The sequence below is a fragment of the Emys orbicularis genome, chromosome 10, assembly GCF_028017835.1.
Source record: "Emys orbicularis isolate rEmyOrb1 chromosome 10, rEmyOrb1.hap1, whole genome shotgun sequence".
Classification (NCBI taxonomy): Eukaryota; Metazoa; Chordata; order Testudines; family Emydidae; genus Emys; species Emys orbicularis.
In genome coordinates this window covers 65,136,034-65,154,961 of record NC_088692.1, presented here as the reverse complement: position 1 = coordinate 65,154,961, position 18,928 = coordinate 65,136,034, and the positions used below count along the sequence as shown (strand labels likewise).

General features: G+C 44.7%; 1 protein-coding gene across 1 annotated transcript in view; it reads right to left on the bottom strand.

The window, feature by feature from the left end:
- Positions 1-18,928, bottom strand: part of RFX7 (regulatory factor X7) — a 111,870-nt gene that overhangs the window by 24,179 nt on the left and 68,763 nt on the right. The window contains exons 3-4 of the mRNA XM_065412465.1: positions 15,874-15,956; positions 14,242-14,364 (exon numbers count right to left, since the gene is read on the bottom strand). Of these exons, the coding sequence (XP_065268537.1) occupies positions 14,242-14,364; positions 15,874-15,956 (206 nt within the window). The remainder of the gene's footprint in view (positions 1-14,241; positions 14,365-15,873; positions 15,957-18,928) is intronic.

Below are 18,928 nucleotides of genomic sequence, written 5' to 3'. Positions count from 1 at the left end.
TCATAGTGCTCATAATTGCCGCGGTGATCTGAGCGGGCTCCATGATCCCAGTGCTAGCTATGGCGTCTGGTCTGAAAAAAGGCGCGAAACTAGTATCTGACGGACCAGGGGAAGGAGGGAGGGAGGGAGGGGCGAGTGACGACATGGCGTACAGGTACAGGGAATTAAAATCAACAAAGGTGGCTGTGCATCAGGGAGAAACACAAACAACTGTCACACAGAATGGCCCCCCCCAAAGATTGAACTCAAAAGCCTGGGTTTAGCAGGCCGTTGATTTCACGGAGGGACGGGGGAAGCAAATGAATACAGAACAAATCTATTTTTTACATCTTAAGACGACAGTGCAGCATGACTGATAGCCCTCGGCATCTTCTGGGCGCTTGGCAGTTATGATGACGATGGCCTTCAGGCCTATTGCACGATCTGCTGCTCAGGGAAGACTCTGCTAATGTGCAATGATCCAACAGGGCGCTTGGCAGAAAATGGCATACTACGACTGATAGCCATCATCGTCATTGTGAAGGCAGCAGAATATGACTGGTGGGATGGGGGACTGGGGGACATATGGAGTTCCAGCCACTGCTGTACGACGAGGACGGTTACCAGTCGTAATAAACCATCTACTGCCAAAAGGCAAAAGGCAAGGGCTGGTGCAATGCAGCCCTACTGCTGCCAGCCCCACAGCTGCCAGCACCCAGATCGCCGATGAAGGCTACCAGTCATGCTGCACCGTCTACTGCCAAAAGGCAGTTAGCTGCTGCTGCTGTGTAGCAATGCAGTCCCACGTCTGCCGGCACCCAGATGACATATGGTGACGGTGAGCTGAGCTGAGCGGGCTCCATGCTTGCCGTGGTATGTTGTCTGCACAGGTAACCCAGGTAAAAAGGCGCGAATCTATTGTCTGCCGTTGCTCTGACGGAGGGGGAGGGGCCTGACGACATGTACCCAGAACCCCCCGCGACACTGTTTTGCATCATTCGGGCATTGGAATCTCAACCCAGAATTCCAATGGGCGGCGGAGACTGCGGGAACTGTGGGATAGCTACCCATAGTGCAATGCTCCGGAAGTCGACGCTAGCCTCGGTACTGTGGACGCGGTCCGCCGACTAGAGCACTTAGAGCATTTTATGTGGGGACACACACAATCGGCTGTATACAACCGATTTCTATAAAACCGGCTTCTATTAATTCGACCTGATTTCGTAGTGTAGACATACCCTTAACCCAAGCCATACAGACATGAGGAGGCAGCCAGCAGAGAAGCTTAGAGGATTAAAAAAAAACAGGAGTACTTGTGGCACCTTAGAGACTAACAAATTTATTAGAGCATAAGCTTTCGTGGGCTACAACCCACTTCTTCGGATGCATATCATTCATCCGATATGAATCAGAGGATTCAGTCATCCATCTGGAAGCCTCTGCCACCACACGACTGAGGCGTCTCTCACCAGAGGATCTCCATTTCCCCTTCTACACTGCCCCAAAGCGATGGGATAATTGTAGTAAAATTCAGAGAGGTCAGCCTTGCAGGATTTGCTGGCCCCTCTAGTAGGTTTCTCTTGGGACAAGACCATCTCATGCTTTTTGCTTTATTTAGGTGAAAGAGAATGGTGGAAACATAAAAGACCAGGGTGCTGGGAATCCAAGAAAATTCTTGTGACTACTCAAAAGCCTGGTCTACACTACAAAGTTAGGCTGACATACGTTGCCTTCTGACAACTTATTTGTGCATGTGTCTACACTCAAATTTGTCTCCTGCCAGCGTAAGTGGTGACACAGTAACACCACCTTCCCAAATAGCATTGAACCATGCTCGACATACTCTAGTCAATGTAGGGCAAATATAGATGCTGCCTGACCTATGTTGATCCTAACAGTCATCCAGCAGCTGTCCCACAATGCCTGACGCTGACCACTCTGGTCACAATTGTGACTTCCACTGTCCAGGGTCATAGAGACTGGAAGCCACCCTCCTTGCATATTTTTGAAATGGCTTTTCCCGATTGCCCAGCTTGGAGCTCTTCTGTGTTGTGGTCAAAAGCTCAATCAATCATGCTACCTATGCACTCTAGATGTGGTCCTGCCTGGAGTAGGTCAGCCGACTGGGACAAAGGCAGTCTAGCCTAGTGGTCAGAGTGGGTGTCAGGCCTAGTGGTCGGAGCGGGCATCTGCAGTTTGGAGCCAAAGTCAAGGGTCAAATGGGAAGGCAGGAAAAGGATACCAGAACCAAGGATTAAGCCAGAGTCTGGAGCCAGAGCCAAAGGTCAAACTGGAAGGAGGAACTGGAGCAAGCAGGGGAGCAGACGAAGTGGGGAGGGTTCAAGGCTGGGGCAGGACAGAGGCAAGGCTGGGTACAAGGCAGGACCTGCAGGAACAAGGTAACGAAGGAGCAGAGAGAGTGGTTGGCAGGAGTGTGGAGAAGTCATCGAGCTGCTGCTAGTGCTGGCTAAGAACCAGCCTGCTGACCTCTGTAGCCAAGCAGATGATGTGGATAAGTGGGTAACCTGCTACAGACCATCTGTACTAATAAGGCTGCCTGGAGACTAGCTCTGCTGCAGACCCTGATTCTTTACAAGTAGACAGAGGACACTGGCTCTCCTGGGCCTCTGAGGAGAAGAGGCTGGGCAGACACAGCTATGAACAAGCCATAGAAACATGGACATCTATGAAAAGATTGCACTGGGGATGCAGGCAAAAGGATATGACTGGGAATAGCAGCAGTGCCACATGAAAGTGAAGGAACTGCGTTAGGCATACCACAAGGGTAGGAAGGCCAACAGCTGATCTGGTTCTGGGCTGTAGACCTGCTGCTTTTACAATGAGCTGCATGCCCTGGCAGAGACCCTATCAGAAACCCGCAGACCACTGTGGATACCTTGGAGGAGCCGGAAGAGGAGGAGGGATATGCGTCAGGGGGTCCAACTATGCCCCAAGACGACTGATGGGGAGGACACGTGACCTCCCCACATGTCTCCTCCTTGGGCCCCGTGCTCTCCCCGCCCCCTCCCCAACCCAACCTGGCTGGGAGAGGGGGAGGAGGAGGGGGCTCTGTCCTCCCACTGAGCCAGCTTCCCCTCCCCGCCCCCCCGGCATGTTCGGCTGCTCTTCCTGGCATCCAGGGCTGGGCGACAGAGCCACTCCCAGACGCTACCTGGTGCAGCGCAGCAGCTACCTGGGAGAGTGCTTGGCTGTGGCAGCAGCGGGCTGCCTCCTGCCAGGCCTTGGCTTCCGGGATAGCGGCTGATCAAGTTGGGGCCCCCCCGCCCCTCCCCCAGCATACTCAGAGTCGGCTCCTGTCCCCAGAAGCTGTGCCTGGGCAGGGAGCGGGCTGCCGCTGCTGCCCCTCCCCAACCAGGCTGCAGGCTCTCTCGCAGCCAGCATGCTGTGTGCGCAGCAGTAGCCAGCTGAGAGACAGCCTGGCTGGGGAGGGGTGGCAGCCCACTCCCTACCCAGGCACAGCTTCTGGGGACAGGAGCTGACTCTGAGCATGCTGGAGGGGATGGGGGCTCAGGCTCACTCGGCCGCTGTCCCCAGAAGCTGAGACTGGGTGGGGGGCAGCCTGCTGCTGCCGCAGCCAGGCACTCTCCCAGTCAGCCAGGACACTGCGCTGCACCGGGAAGTGTCCCAGAGTGTGGCTGGAAGAGGCTCTGGCCCCGTCCCTTCCTCTCCCCGCTTAGGCCAGCTCCTGGAGGGGTGGGGGGAGGGAGGGACACTTGTCCTTCCCTCAGCCTGAGCACGGAAGAGCCCAATCCCGGGGGAAGGAACCTCAGGACAGCATGTGCATGTGTTCTCCCTTCGAATGTTTAAATGTGAAGCGAGTGCCTGGCTCAACCTCATAGAATCATAGAACTGGAAGGGACCTCGAGAGGTCATCTAGTCCAGTCCCCTGCACTCAAGGCAGGACTAAGTATTATCTAGACCATCCCTGACAGGCGTTTGTCCAACCTGCTCTTAAATTTATTCCAGTGCTTAACCACTCTGATAGTTAGGACGTTTTTCCTAATGTCCATCCTAAACCGATCTTGCTGCAATTTAAGCCCTTTTCCAGTCTTCTGGAATGTCTCCTGTCCTCAGTTAGCAGGACACAGATACCAACTTTTCACTGTTTTACTCGTACGAAAAGAGGTAGAATTATTATCTGATCTTCATTCCCCTGTAATATTAGGCAATGGGAAAGTGGGGGCATGCAGAGAAGTTTGTTTATGTAGCCTCCTGAGAGATCTGGATGTAATTTTCGTGGAGATATCTGAAATCCTCTCCTGAAGGTTTCTAGGGGTGGCTTCCTTATTTCTTCCTTCACAGTAGGACACTTTCCCACACCACTCCGTGCAGAGCCGGCCTTAGGGAAAATGGCATTCTGAGTCCAGAAGACGGGGGTTAGGCAAACCGGGGGACAGCTCCCCTTACAGTGATCCCTCACGCATGGTTGGGGAGCAATGGGGGCAGGAAGCTGGGGGTGGGGAAGGGAGGGTGCAGAACTTCCTGCAGCCAGAGGAGGTTCCCGGAGATGGGTCTGATCTGGACACAGGATCAGCCCATGCACGGGAAGAGGAAGTCCCATCCCTCCCCAGCCGGGCCAGGATTAACAGCCGGAGGACATCACACAGTAGAAGTCCCCAGGTGGGGTGCCCCCAGCCCTGGCCCTCCCCGGCTCTGGGGCCTGTGCTCGGGGATTAAAGGGGCCTTGGGGTGTGTGTGTGTGTTTCGGGGGGAGGAGGGAAGGGTTGACCATGGCATCCCTCTGACCACGGCACCCTGGGCGGTCATGCATGTCGCCCACCCCTAAGGCTGGCTCTGACTCCATGAAGACTTCAGCAGGCAGCATTGCAATAAACAGGCTAGCAGCATAGGGGTCCAGGAAGCTTTGGGATGCCAGCAGCACCAGCATCTGTGTTCCTCTGGGCCTTTGTGACCCTCAGTCTTTGAGAGATGTCAGCTAAAACCACCACTGCCTGTGAAAAATAGTGCCAGTATTCAGTGACATTGTCCTGTTATTCATACCATGGAAACAGGGGCCGGCCTTTCATTGTTGTTTGCAACCAAACAATTCCTTCCTCATTCCTGCCCCCTCTTACCCAATGTGAGCCACACTCACCATGGCTGCAGGTAGAGAGCAGTGCTGTGCAGAGGCACGCCAAAGCTGAAGCATCAATAATGTCTTATTTAAATCTCTTATGGGAATCAGGGAAGAGTATGCAGAAACTTATCTTTCGCCTTCCATTGTGACTGTAAACACGTTATGTCTGTCTGTTTTATCAGTAGCTGCTGCCATTGAGGCCTTGAGGGATGCCTTCTCCACACCCGACCCTGATGATGAGGAGAAAGTAGAGGACAAGGGAGTGCATGTTCATCGAGATCCTGCAAGCTAGTGTTGCATCAGGCTGTGAGCAGAAGGCCTGGAGAAGAAAAGAGTGAACAGAAGAAAGGCCCAGGAGTCCCAGAAGGATAAGGAGAGGGAGGTGCACCAGGACAGAATAGGGCTTCTCAGACAGCAAACACAAATGCTGCAGACAGGGGCAGCAGGTTTGTATAATTTTTGGTGGTGCCCAGAATGGGTCTAAGTCCCCCACCCCCCCGCACCCTGCCTTGTAAGCTGATATACATTTTTTAAAATAGTGTAAAAATGGACTGGAAACAGTAAACATTTAACAGTTTCCCTTTATTGCACAATATCACTATTGTAAGAAATTGTTTTTTAACTAAGACTATCAACTTTATTAATACTCTTTTGAATACGGAAACAACCAAGCACTCTTGGGTCAATAGCCCTCAAAAGCAAATACTTTCTAAAATTAAAACAAATATAGCCCCTTCTTTTGCGATGTTCTTCAGGAGGCAGCAAACACTTTTAGTCATTGTTTGATTCTTGCAATGAGGTCATCCAGGAGACTTGCAATGTCCAATTCAGAGGTAGAGTTCTTAGGAACGTGCAGAAATGCCAAGTGATTTAGACGTTCTTGGGCCATTGACGTTCGCAAATAATTTTTCAGTCAGCGCAGGCAACTGAATGATCGCTCAGCGGTGCAGGTTGTAGTCGGAATTGTGTAGAATAATTTCAGGAGAATTGTAACTTCTGACACTATGTCACTCAAGCCTTTGTTTTGTTTTAGAAATTGATTCACTTCGCTCACCGAATTAAGCTGGCAATTTCTTGATCTGCAAATATCACTCACATTTCTAAATGAAAACATAGCTCCTCCATGGGAGGGATAGCTCAGTGGTTTGAGCATTAGCTAAACCCAAGGTTGTGAGCTCAATCCTTGAGGGGGCCATTTAGGGATCTGGGGCAAAAATCAGCACTTGGTCCTGCTAGTGAAGGCAGGGGGCTGGACTCAATAATCTTTCAGGATCCCTTCCGGTTCTATGAGATAGGTATATCTCCATATATTTATGTTAATGTCACCATGGAAAGCTTCACTTATTGGGACAATGTCCTGTTTCGAGCCATTTGCTGCATCAGTTATAACCTTCTCCAATTTTACTGCGAATGTAAAGCTTTCTGTTGAAAACCTCTGTTGAATAGCAACTTTGTAAGCATCAATGATCCCAACATATATTTGATGAAAATACTCTTTGGGGTCACTGAAAGTGAAGCTATGTGCTTTGAGTAGCACTAGGCATTGTGTAGTATATGTTATCAAGTATTAAAGATGAATTTATTAAAAAAAAAAAAAAAAAAAAGATTGTGTACCAAAAACAATGCCAAACATTACAGTACTATTAAAAAACAATAAATTTTATTTAAAAAAATAAATTAATAGAATAGACTGGTAGCAATCTGTGGTTGCAAGCTTCCACAGTGCAATCACCACTGATTTGTCAACGGTCAATACAGCTCTCACTCTGGTGCCCCTACACGGGAGGGCTGGTGCAAGTTTGGCACACAAATCCTGGTATGTGGCCTCTCTCTCCTCTGAAAGTTCTGCAGGTACTTCTCATCCTCCCAAACCTGCATTACGATGTGATCCCACCAGTCAGTGCTTGTTTCTTGGGCCCAAGCGGCATTCCATCAACAAATCTGAATTGTTTTTCGCTATGTCCCTCAAAGAAATCATCATGTCCAGTGTTGTGGAGCTACTCCTGCAGATCTGCAAATACCATCGTTGTCTTGTGTTTGCAGCGTTCATGACAATACTGCCTAGCTGGGCGGGCTCCAAGTTTCTGTGACAGGGCTGGGAAGTGGGTGGCCTGGCCTAGGAGTTAGATGCAAACTAAGAGTCCAGGAGCCAATTACGAGGAATCAGCCTAGCCTGCAACACCAGGAGATCAGAATCAAGAGACAAACCAGAGGGCAGAGATCAAGAATCAGTCTGAGTCAGGATACGAGGTCAGGTTCGGGTGATGGAACTGATGGCAGGAACCAGGAGGTAGTTACCCAGAGTCTGGCTGAGTCAGGATACCAGGATGTCAGGATCAGAAGGCAGGAACAGGTAAACAACCAGACCTGTAGTCCATGTCAAGTGAAGCCCAGTTGTATGAATAACTACCTGTTTCCTCCCCTGGCTTACATAGGGGCTGAGGCCCAATCAGGAGTCTGGGAGCTTTCCCAATCAAGAGCATAGGGATAGGACTTGTGCTCCAGTTGGGCTTCACGATCCCCAGTCACAGCTGCTGCTTTTGAGCTGCTGGGTGGAAGATTGGAATGTGGTGACTCCCAAGACCCGAGTTCATGACCTGTAGGTCTTGACATTCTGACAGAGATGCTACAGCAAAAAGTGGGATTTAAAAAAAAAAAAAAAGAAGAAGAAAGACAAAAATTATGGGATAGGTATGGAATTATGGGATGGAGAAAGTTGCATGATGGAAACTTGACCTTTTGCTCCAAGCACCCCCTTGCACGACTCACGTGTTCCCCACAATGTATTCAAAAATTCCCCCAAAAACATTGCACCAGAGGGTGGAGCATGGCACAGTGGGATATCTACCCATGGTGCACCACACTTTGCATCAACACAAGCTCTCCTGTTGAGTACACGAAGTGCCGACACAAGCAGCCAAACATGCCTGCGCACGAGCAATATACCATTGTGGCAGCTTTACACTGACATATCTTGCGTCGACCAAAGTTTGTAGTGTAAACATGGCCTCAGAAGCAGCTTTACCTTCTGCCATAAATTGGCTCTGAACGGACCTTTGCCAGTTTCACCTATCCATTTTCAGATGTCACCAGCCTCCACTGGACTGTGACTTGACTCGACTCTAGGGGCTCTCAAAAGGTATGGTAATACAGCTAGCTGATGCCAGTTGTATTCTGGCTTTCAGCTTCAGTACAAAGCATCATCTCCGTAGCATACATCTGGGTGTACTCTACAGTTTCTTTGATGTAGTCAGTGAGAACTGAGAGAGTGAATGTTGAAAATCCTTGTTTGAAGTTGAGCAGTACAAGTAAAACCCACTTAAATTAGCAAGCACTGGGCTTGGGACCTTATCGCTCACTTCTTTTCAAATGAAAATTTCACTCTAAGGGGAAAAAGAAAAGAAAAATATGCAACCACCAAGAATAGCAGGTCTGTTTCTAACAAGGACTTAGCAGCAGCCACAAATCTACACAGCTGCCTGGGGTTCCCTGGGTCCAGGCTGGAAGCTCCTGCAAGCTTGTGACCTTTTTGAGCGACTACTATTTTATCATGTAATTTAAATTTACAGACAGACCATTCCATGGCATTTGCAACCCCTCCTCCAAGCTCAGCCTGGAAAAGCCTCACGTGGTCTCTGTGGTCTCATGCTGACTCAGAGCCATGCACCAAATGCCTTTTCTTAATGGCTCCCCTCTCTGCTTGTTGCCCTCTTGGCATGTTGGTGGGCTTTGATATGCCCAGAAGCTTTTGTGCTTGCATGGAGGACAGGTTGAGTGAAAGCAGATGGGGGTGGAGGTGTCCAAATCAGAGATGGTAAAGATACTGCAGTCTTGCGTACTTTCCTTTGCAAAGGGCCTCCCCGCCTCCCTACACTATCCACAGTAAGGTTGACTCAGGATTTAGCTACACATTGCTTTAATCGACACCAACAGGGGTGTAAATTCTAACATGCACCAGCAGTTGCACACTAACTGGTCCATCTGGACTCTGCTGGCATGCACTAAACGTTCCCTAGTGTGCATTAATGCAGTACTATTTGAAACGGGACTACATGAACACACACTAGAGAACTTTTAGTGCATGACAGCAGAGTCCATACAGGCCAGTTAGTGTGGGACATATTAGAACCCATTAGAATTTACACCCCATCTGGTATGGACTAAGGCACCATGCTGACAAGCCCTCAGAATAAAGCACTTTTTCTGTGAGACCTACAATCTAAATATGCGCTTGAGATATAAAATTTAAATTACTTGGAATATAAAATAAATTAATGAAATAAAGGCCAATAAAGACACAAGACTTTACAGAAAGTTTGCCTGTAAAGGTATGTCCAATTGCTTTCAGTTTTAGGGGACTGCACTATATATTCTTTTGAACTATTTTTTTGTTTCCTTGAAAGAAAAGTGCATGCCTCCTTGTAGCATGGCACAATGGGGCAGTGGCTCTGCCTCGGTTTCCCTCTCGCTCTTCCACTGCTCCACCCAGACTCCAACACCTTCTGGGTTGAGGCGATTTAGCCCTCCAGCTAGGTCATGTAATAGTTCCACCCCTTCCAGGGTACCCAAAGTCCAAAATAAACAGTAAGAAATGTAAAATCTTCCCTTCCCTCAGGGAGGACCAAATACACAACAATCTACCCCAGTTCCTGGCCCAGCCAACCTTCTCTCTCCTAGTGAGAGCTCAAGATCCGTTCTCCTTCCCAGACAGGCATTTCTCTCTTTTTAGCTCCTCTCCCAGCCTGACACCTGCTGAAGTGTCATGGGGTGGGGTTGACTGGGCCCCCTGCAGCCCATCAACCCTAGGGTTTGTACACCCATCACAGAAAGTATCAGCCAATACTATAGTGTGTATGAAACAAAAAAAATATGTAACACTTAACACATTTGCCAATCCGCGTCAATCTAGCTGAGTTTTCAGCACTCAATCTCTTCTATTCTAGTTCCTGAGGCTTCCTTTTCTAACTCATTGCTTGAGATCTTTAACATTTACAACACACCATCTACAGATCAAGTGGTTGCCCTCTACAGACAGTGAAGTAGTGATTAATAATTTACAGGAGGAAGATGGGAACTAAAGAACTTCTGATCAAAATTTACTAACTCTATCAGAAACTTAAATGAACAATTAGCTCCATTACCTCAAATATTTGAATGATCTGATGCACTTATCTCAGATCATCACAGTGGAAGCAAGACTGCAGCAACAGAAGTTTTACAGCAGAGCCCAGACAGAGCTAGAAATCAGTGCAGCAACATGTGCCATCTTTAATTTTCTTCTTGAAAGATTTTCTCATCAGTTGAAGCCGTGTAGCCATGACTTTGCCCATTAAGCCCTTACTCAGGCAGATGGGAGTCTTGCCTGAGCAACGGCTGCAGGATTGCACTCTATGCACTAAATTCGCCTAGGATCTACACTGGTTTCTGATGGCATAGGCCCAGGTAGAAAATCCTTACTGGTGGAAAGAAGTTGCATCAACAAAACTCCTCTTTGCTGGATGGGTGTGTCAAACAGAATAGTGAGGGGACTTGATAAGGGGATGCATTTATTCTGTGCATCCCCAGTGCATACCATGCAGTCCCCAGCACATTTTAAAGCTGCATCTCCCTGGCATAAACCTGAAGGGAGGCTCACAGAGAAAACATCACCTGCCCTCCCTCCCTGGTGTTAAAGCCTTCTAGGGCACAGGGGGCCTTGCTTATGATGGTTGGTGCAAACTGCACCTCCTAATGCCAGTGAGAGTGGATCTGTCCCTGTGAACCACCTCATATCAGGAATTAAACTGCAAGTTCTTAACCTTCCTGGGCTGCTACTATTTTATTTTGTAATTTAATTTTCATTTATTTTACCACTTTAAAGGCAAGATGAGTGTAGTCACTTCTATCTAATCACAAAATTCAAATCTCTTCCTAGACACCCAACTTATAAAACCATAAAGAGAAGTAAATACGTATAGAAAGGAAGAATTAGTGTGCAGATAAAAGTGCATTGAAACTTGAAGAGGGAGGTAACACAAGTAAAATTTGTCTATGCTGGATTTGGGTAGATTCTGTGCTTCTGCCTTTAACATTTCAAACACTTGGAATCCAAACTATATTGTAATAAAACAGGCTAAAACCACCACATCATAGTTGAAGCAGAAATTCAGTATTTCTGTAAAACTACAAAGAAGAATTTCTGACTGATATTTACAGCAGGAATTTAAGTGTTAGGTTTATGGTGCAACTCCTCAAAAGTCTCGTTAGCCTCTGATGGACATATGACCCCTCCATATTTTATAATATTAATGAATTTTCTTATCTGTGTGTATAAAGTGCTCATTGTGAACTCCAAACAACATCTGTCTTCACAGGTGGAGGATGGAAATAACAACTCATGAGTGACATAGACAAAAGTAGGTTTTGAGATGTCTTAATCCCCCCAAGAAGGGAGAAATGTCTTATCAGAACTAATGCTACTATTTATATGCCATTTCCCACCACCTCCTACCCTGCGTCTATTCTCCTTTTGATGCACGAGGGTAACTCAAAAATATTCATGGAAGCTAAATGTTTTTAAAAGAGAACAGATGCTTTAAAAGGAGAACAGATTACAAATATTTGATATTTTCCCAGATATTTCCTCACCATCCTTATTTTGTGAGGGGGAAAAAAACAATACACAAAGGCTTGTTGTAGCTACACAGAAAATCTGTTCAAGTTTCACACTACACAATCTGTAGATGATTATTTTTCTGGGCATCTGTAGCTTGGCACAGCATGGAAGCCAAGCAGATTTGTTGCTGAACCAGGCTATAAATTATTTAATAAGAAATATATTTAAGAATAACGCTTACGTTTTTCTCTTGTGCAGCAGCTGCTGTTGCCTTTGTTGCTGTGTGTATATGTAACTGACTGCTCCGTGATTGGTTAATTCAACATACTTGCACTATTGGTTATGTTTCTAGCCTACGTCACAACTTGAGTTGATGGTGAGATTTCAGAACTAGGTGTGTGCGTGTTCAGCAACTCCAGGCAAGCTAATACCACCACATTTCAACTCAGTCGGAGCAAGTGACTCTGCCAGACAGCGTTAATTAAGGTGATGTATATACACACTGCAGAGGAAATCTGGTCATAGCACTGTGCACCTTCTGTGAGCTGAGTACTAAGCACCTTGCAGTTTACTGTAATCATTTGGAAGGCGAAACTGTTAATACCGCATCATAATTCTTTATTCAAATTCATCTTCAAGGAATTGGGCCATGTATTTTTGATTTGATTAATTTTTGGATTTTGGTTTTAAATACATTCAGAGCCAACTCTTGTCTGACTGCTCCCTTCCTCCAGTCCTCATCTCTTTTCTAGCTATATGGTAGCTTTGAGATCTAACTGAACACAAACGTGTGTTGGCTTGGTTACCAATTCTATGACCATTATGATATACAGGGAAACCCCGCTATAACGCGCCCCGCGATAATGAGAATTCGGCTATAGCGCCATCATAAGGTGGCTCCCGCCGCCCCAAGCGTGCAAAAAAAACCAAAACAAAAAACAAAAAAAACACACCACACTGGTGCCTTCCCCACTGCCTCTTCCCCCTTACCCCTGCTTCTCCTTTTGGCGGGAAGAGCCATTCTCCTCCCCAGCTGCTCCTCACTCTTCCTCTGCCCCTTGCACATCTCCCCTGCTCTCTGCCCAAGAGAAATTGACAGGTCTGAAACTGACTGGCTTTAAATGGTAAACTTTTCGTAACCCTGCTATTCCGCGACCCCGCATTTATCGCGATCAAATTTTTTGGACCCCAATCATCGCATTATAGCGGGGTTTCACTGTACTGCAACCTGTCGGAAACAGGCTTACTGCATGAGGGCTCGTTCTCTGTGACAGACACAATATTTCATGTATTATTCCAGAGGGGATCATTTAGTGGACTAAAATCTTAGTTTTGAAATATCTACAATTCCATGCATTACTTGTTCAAACCCCAGTAAGGTCAATTCAGCCCTTCATCCTCCTGATGCAGATAAAGTGACTTTGATGCAGTTGACTTTGTGTGATGTGGTCTTTTGGTTGACCAGCCTTACCCAATGTATTGTCTGGGCTTTAAGATCTCTTAGCACTTTGAAGTTATGGTTTACTTCCATCTGCTTGACCAAAACTCCCCCGTTTGCACTGCTGTGCAATGTGTTGGGCACTGGTTAGTTGCCACCATCTTGCATATAAGAAATCACTGCATTTCAGTGATGATGTATGTACACAGTTTGCAAAAAATAATTTGGGCCTTTGTTGCATGAAAGGGACAATATAAATTTACTGCAAGATATTATTAGTGTTCTGTACACAAATCCTCTTTTTCTATCATAATATAAAGAATATTAATTTAAGTCCTTATTTTTTAAAAAGTTTCTTAACTTTAGATTTATTTAATCTGCAGTTTAAAATTATGATCTTACTTTCAAAAGTGCAAATACTGAATACAGTAGCAGTTGCATCACTGTACTTAGTGCATCTTCAGACATTATGTTAATGCATAGGAACTGGTCTTATATGCATTTATTACCAGGAATACGTACTAAGGCACTGAGACATACAACACAGACATATATGTGTCAGTGGAATAATGTATGACTTGCCCAGTCTCTGAGTTAAGTAAACTCTGATCACTAATTTTGACATGTTTTAATTAAATGCATTTTTAGGTTCCAAAGCGGTAACTGGCTCCACCTGAACACAGGAAGCAGGGCCTTTCTGTGTATACTGCACTCTAATTTGAGCAAGTTTAATATCCAGATTATTATTTATGATTCATTTTATAAAAACATTAACAACGTCCTTCCTCAAAGTCTGAAACTGCAGAAAAAAAAGATTTTTCACTTCTTTATTGTTCTGCACAGATGGTGAAATCCTAGTCCTACAAAAGTCAATGGCAAAATTCCCACTGACTTCAGTAGACCCAGGATTTCATCCACAGTTCCTCTCATTTAAACCTCATAGTCAACATAAACAATGTCAGATTTTAAGTTCTAACCTCCACCATATTTAACTATACTTTAGTCAAGACAATTCAAGCCTCTGCTTATAAAGGAAGCAATTGTAGCATCTGGTTAAATATCTGTACTGTGTACACTACACTTTATGCATTGCTACAACTAGATGTATGGATTCAATTTAGCAGCACTCACTTGTACTCATCATAAACTTCCTGTTTGGGAAGGGATGTCTCTGGGTGCTCCTCCAAGGTATTCCGAATCCAAGAAAATGCATGCATTTGCTGCGCACGGCTTGATGACATCGAGATCTGATCGCTAAGTGAAAACAGAAATAGTTCTGATGAAGACAATGTACTCTATAGCTCCTCTTCAATTAGTAGAGTTAAGTGTTCAAATGGGCTGAAAAGATTCACATGGAAAGAAATCATGGACAAACAGGAGTTCCTGTGCAGGCATCCTGTAAGCGCAATTCTTAAAATTTACTCCATAATGTCTCATCTATGAGCTGTTTTTGCTGAATAACAGTAGGCATAAACAAAACCAGAACTTTGATCATTCCTTACAAAGCCATTCATACAACATCTATTCATGTATGCATCCACAGAACCCCAGTTTCAATATAGAGTAGGGGGGGTGGGAGGGAGAAAGGGCCACTTCAGACAGGTTCAAATACCATACCTCCTATGTTGTCCAAGCCACTGCACCTCTCCTCCACTTTATGTACAATGTCTCCCTGATATCTTGTTGGGCTGGTCTTCCCAATGCACCCCCATTTTATATGAGCATAAGGAGCTTTCATGCCCAATACTATTGTATAAATCAGGGTCAGGATATGACACAATGAAAACAACATTAAAGAAAGGACAATTTACTGCATTCCTGAAATAGGTTTCTGTGAGTCCAGTGTAGCAATGGGCAAACTGATCGGAAAGCTGTATGCAAGGTAACCCATCAGTCAAGCAGAATGGAACCACTGAGTATAAAGAACTGTAGCACCTTCTGGATCTCTAATGTGGTTCCCCTAATTGATGCTTTAGACTTTGTACGGTCTGCACTGGGGACATACAGAATGAAGAACTTCATGTAGCCCATCATATTTAAAAGGTTATGGTCATCCCTCATACCTCCCAAATGCATTTTACAATTTGCCTCAAACTTCCCAGAAATGTCTGTCCTGGCATAAGTTCCTGCCTATACACTTTCATGTGGATTGGTTATGTTTTGGTGAAGTTAAAAGTTAAGGCGAGATTCTTCCTTAAATTATGGAGAAAATGGAGTCTCTTCATAATTAAAAAAAACATGAGTACTCAAAATATGGGACATTTCAATCAGCTCTAATAAAAAACACTTGTTCTGGATATCAGTATGAGGGGGAAATGGTTAATTATTACAAGTGTGAAATGTGGAGTTATTTCAGAGATGGCAAGGACCTAAATGAACAAATACTGTCAGACCTACCATGAAGTAATAATCATTCTTTCCTATAGTAATATTTTAAGTGCTATATTATACCTCCATTATATAAAAATTGAGGCAACAGTCAGACCTGGTCCATAATCAGATTCCCAACCAAAAGCACTTCCTCATAAACAGCCTACCATGCAAAGCTTATATTGTCAGATTTGTTATTATGCATCAAGGGTTCCCAAAGTTCAGATTTACTGAAGAACTAGTTCTCTGAAAATATTAAAGACACTTTTCCTAAAAAAAATAATAAAGAAACATTACTGTTTCCAGAAACAGTAGATAAATGTGTGTTTGATGGGGAAAAAAATCTCATGGGAACTATACCAATATTAATATTAAACACCCACACCCACACACCTTTTCTCTCCATTGCTGGGACCCGAAGGCAGTTGAAGGTAGAGGTAGAGTTTCTCTAGGTCTGTAAACTTCTCAACTTCTTGCTAGAAAACAAGGTTTTTAAAAAAAGCAAATGGTAAATGAACAGCATGACAGGTTGTAAAAAAACCACCAAACACACATTTTCAAAATGATCCCAAATAAAACAACACGTAATATTTGGCAATGTGAAAGCATTAGACTGCAAGGTCTTTGGGGCAGGGACCACCCTTTTGTTCTGTGTTTGTACAACAGGATCCTGGTCCATGACTGGGACACCTAGAGACATTATGGTAAGGCAAATAATAATAAATATTAATTATGATCACCACTTAAAACAAAAGTGAACATTGGAATATCTGCCTGTTTTTAACTGCAAAGGAAAAAGTTAATCCTGATAACCAGAAACAGTTTTCCCAGCCAAAAAACACTGTAATGAAAAGAAGTTTAAATTGAAACCTTTCATTATGATTTCCTAGTCTTGGAGGGCCACATTCAACACCCTAAGACCAAAGCATCAGATAATGGCTCTTCTGTAATAAAGCACGATTGTTGGACTGACCATACAACTGTATCAGTGGTCAAACAGAGCAAGCCCTAAAGAAGGCTTTTTGGAAAGTCAATGTAAGTGGCTGTCACAGAGTGATTACATCGATATTGATGGCCAGATTCTGAGCTGCTGTACATCATTGTACCTCCACTGACTTCAACAGAGCTGTGCCCATTCCTATCACCTAAGGATCTGGCTCAAAGCCTTGAAATCAGTGGTTCTCAACCTATTTACCACTGTGGGCCGCATATGCAGCTCTCTATGTGTTATGTGGGCCGCATCCACACAATCTATATATACTACCTGTATGGCCCTGAGGATATCACATGGGCCACAGCTGTGTGCTGTTTGGGTTGCCGGTTGAGAACCACTGCTTTAAATCATGGAAGGTGGTGAAAAACAAAACAAACACAGCAGGCACATGCACACCCGAGCAGCAGATGCATGATGCAGTGTTATCATGAAGGAACCAGGCTTTGGGTGATCCCAGTGCAGTAAATTGGAGTCTGAAATATTAGCAAAGTCAATTTTGGTAACCTGGGTAACATATCCAAGCATAGGGCACAGACGAATAAACCAGACTTCCAACAGCAAGGAGCAAATAATTTCCTTCAGGAAAGTACCAAAGATAAGGTGAACGTATGTTATTTAAATAATAATGTTCATATAAAAATTTACACTTCATTTGTATTAACACTAATTTGAGAAGACTATTGCTAAAGTAAAACTAGTTCATGCATAAGCAACATTGAGTAAATATGAGCAATTATTTTTTAACATAAAACAATGCTATCAGGAATGTGATTAATTCATCTCTCCTTGACCGTTATTTCACTTTTAAAATTGCTCAACTAAAAGAGAAAACCAAGGCATCTGCTTATTAAGTCTAAGAGTGAATGAAACCAAGGAAGAAAGCAACTAATCAGAACTTTAATTTAATTTCAAAGCAGGGTGTCCCCTAATTCAATCAAGGCAGAGAGGAGTCTTGTCAGGTGGCCAAGAGATCAACACCTCTGAAAAACTACGAAGGGGGATGTACTGTAAAGTGAATTATTATGTTAATATTTATTTTGTTTTGTAATTAGTGTATAACTAGCAGCATGACAGTATAAAACAAAACAAACAATTCTGAGAATGATACAACAAACAACATATATAAAGTCTCCTGAGAGGACTGAGCCACTAAGTAATGAGAAAATATATTCTGAGGAAAGAAAGAACTAGACAAAAATTTGTCTGGGGGAGGTGAGACCAGAGAATCAAAGAGCGTTCTAATCCTAAATGGCTAAGACCACACTGGGGGGGGGGGGGGGGGGGGGAAAGAGAGAACTTGTGAGAGCCAACAGACACAACAGTAACATGTTGGGCACAATCTATTCAGATTCACCACTTTTATAAGCTGCGGCAAATCACAAAATCTGGTATTTTTACTGACACTAACCCCTGAAACTTGCTGACAATGATTTCTGTGTGACTTTTACTGCAGTTCATACAAAGGTTGTGGTACTTAAATTGCCTTCTCTATGGACAGGTCTCATGTATTTTTCAATACATACTGTGGGGGTCACTGAATTCTCTCCCCCCCATGGTCTCCCACCACTGTGGAAGCAGGAGGAAAGAGAACTGATTACCACTACATCTGCTTTACCTGGGCTTAGGCTAAGAAAATGGTGCTTCAATAACAGCACGGTCCTTTTCTCTTAGAGCAGGGAGCAAACTGAAAAGGCACTGCGAAGTGTAAAAGGCAGCTGATCCAAGAAGGAGCCACAGGGAGAACCCCATTCCCAGAAGAGGAAAAAGAAAAGAGACTCTCCCACCATCAACCCAGCGTAGAGTTCTGTCTTCTTTAAACATTGCCCACTGCATATTGCTTCACTATATTTTTATAATGGGATTTTAGAAAGAAAAAAAAAACGCAAATAGGGTAATTTGTGCAGCAATGGCCCCAGTTTCTACACATGACAAACTTGCCATCTTGAGACATAAGCAGAAAATGTAACAGGAGTTGAAAAAAGCCAATTCTTCAGCTGGAAGAAAGGGAGATACAAGAACCAACCGCCTATGGTGAAATGGCCACTTTGGGGTTACAGCTGCTTATAATTTAAAAGGCCACAGGCCAGTATCCAGAAAGGGCATGCTGGGAAAATAGCTCCTATAATAGGGCAGTGGTAAGACCATGCAGTGGTAAGAACTAAGAAAGTCCAGGCAGAGACAAAGAAAAGGGCTCTGGTAAAGAGACAGAAGATGGCTTCTATGTTAGGTTATAGAATTTTTTCCCCTCGTTCGTACAAGTGACTCCCCCACTATACAGAAGCAGGAAAAATATGCCTGGCAAGCAAATTAAATGGGAGGCTCCAATATGTATTTACATAGAGAGTCATCCACCCTGATCTGTTCCTGGGTGGAGCTGTGTCTCACTCCTTCAATTTCAGACAGATCCAGAACTGCACTTGCCTAGGATCGTGTTCTCTTTTTTTTTTGTTTTGT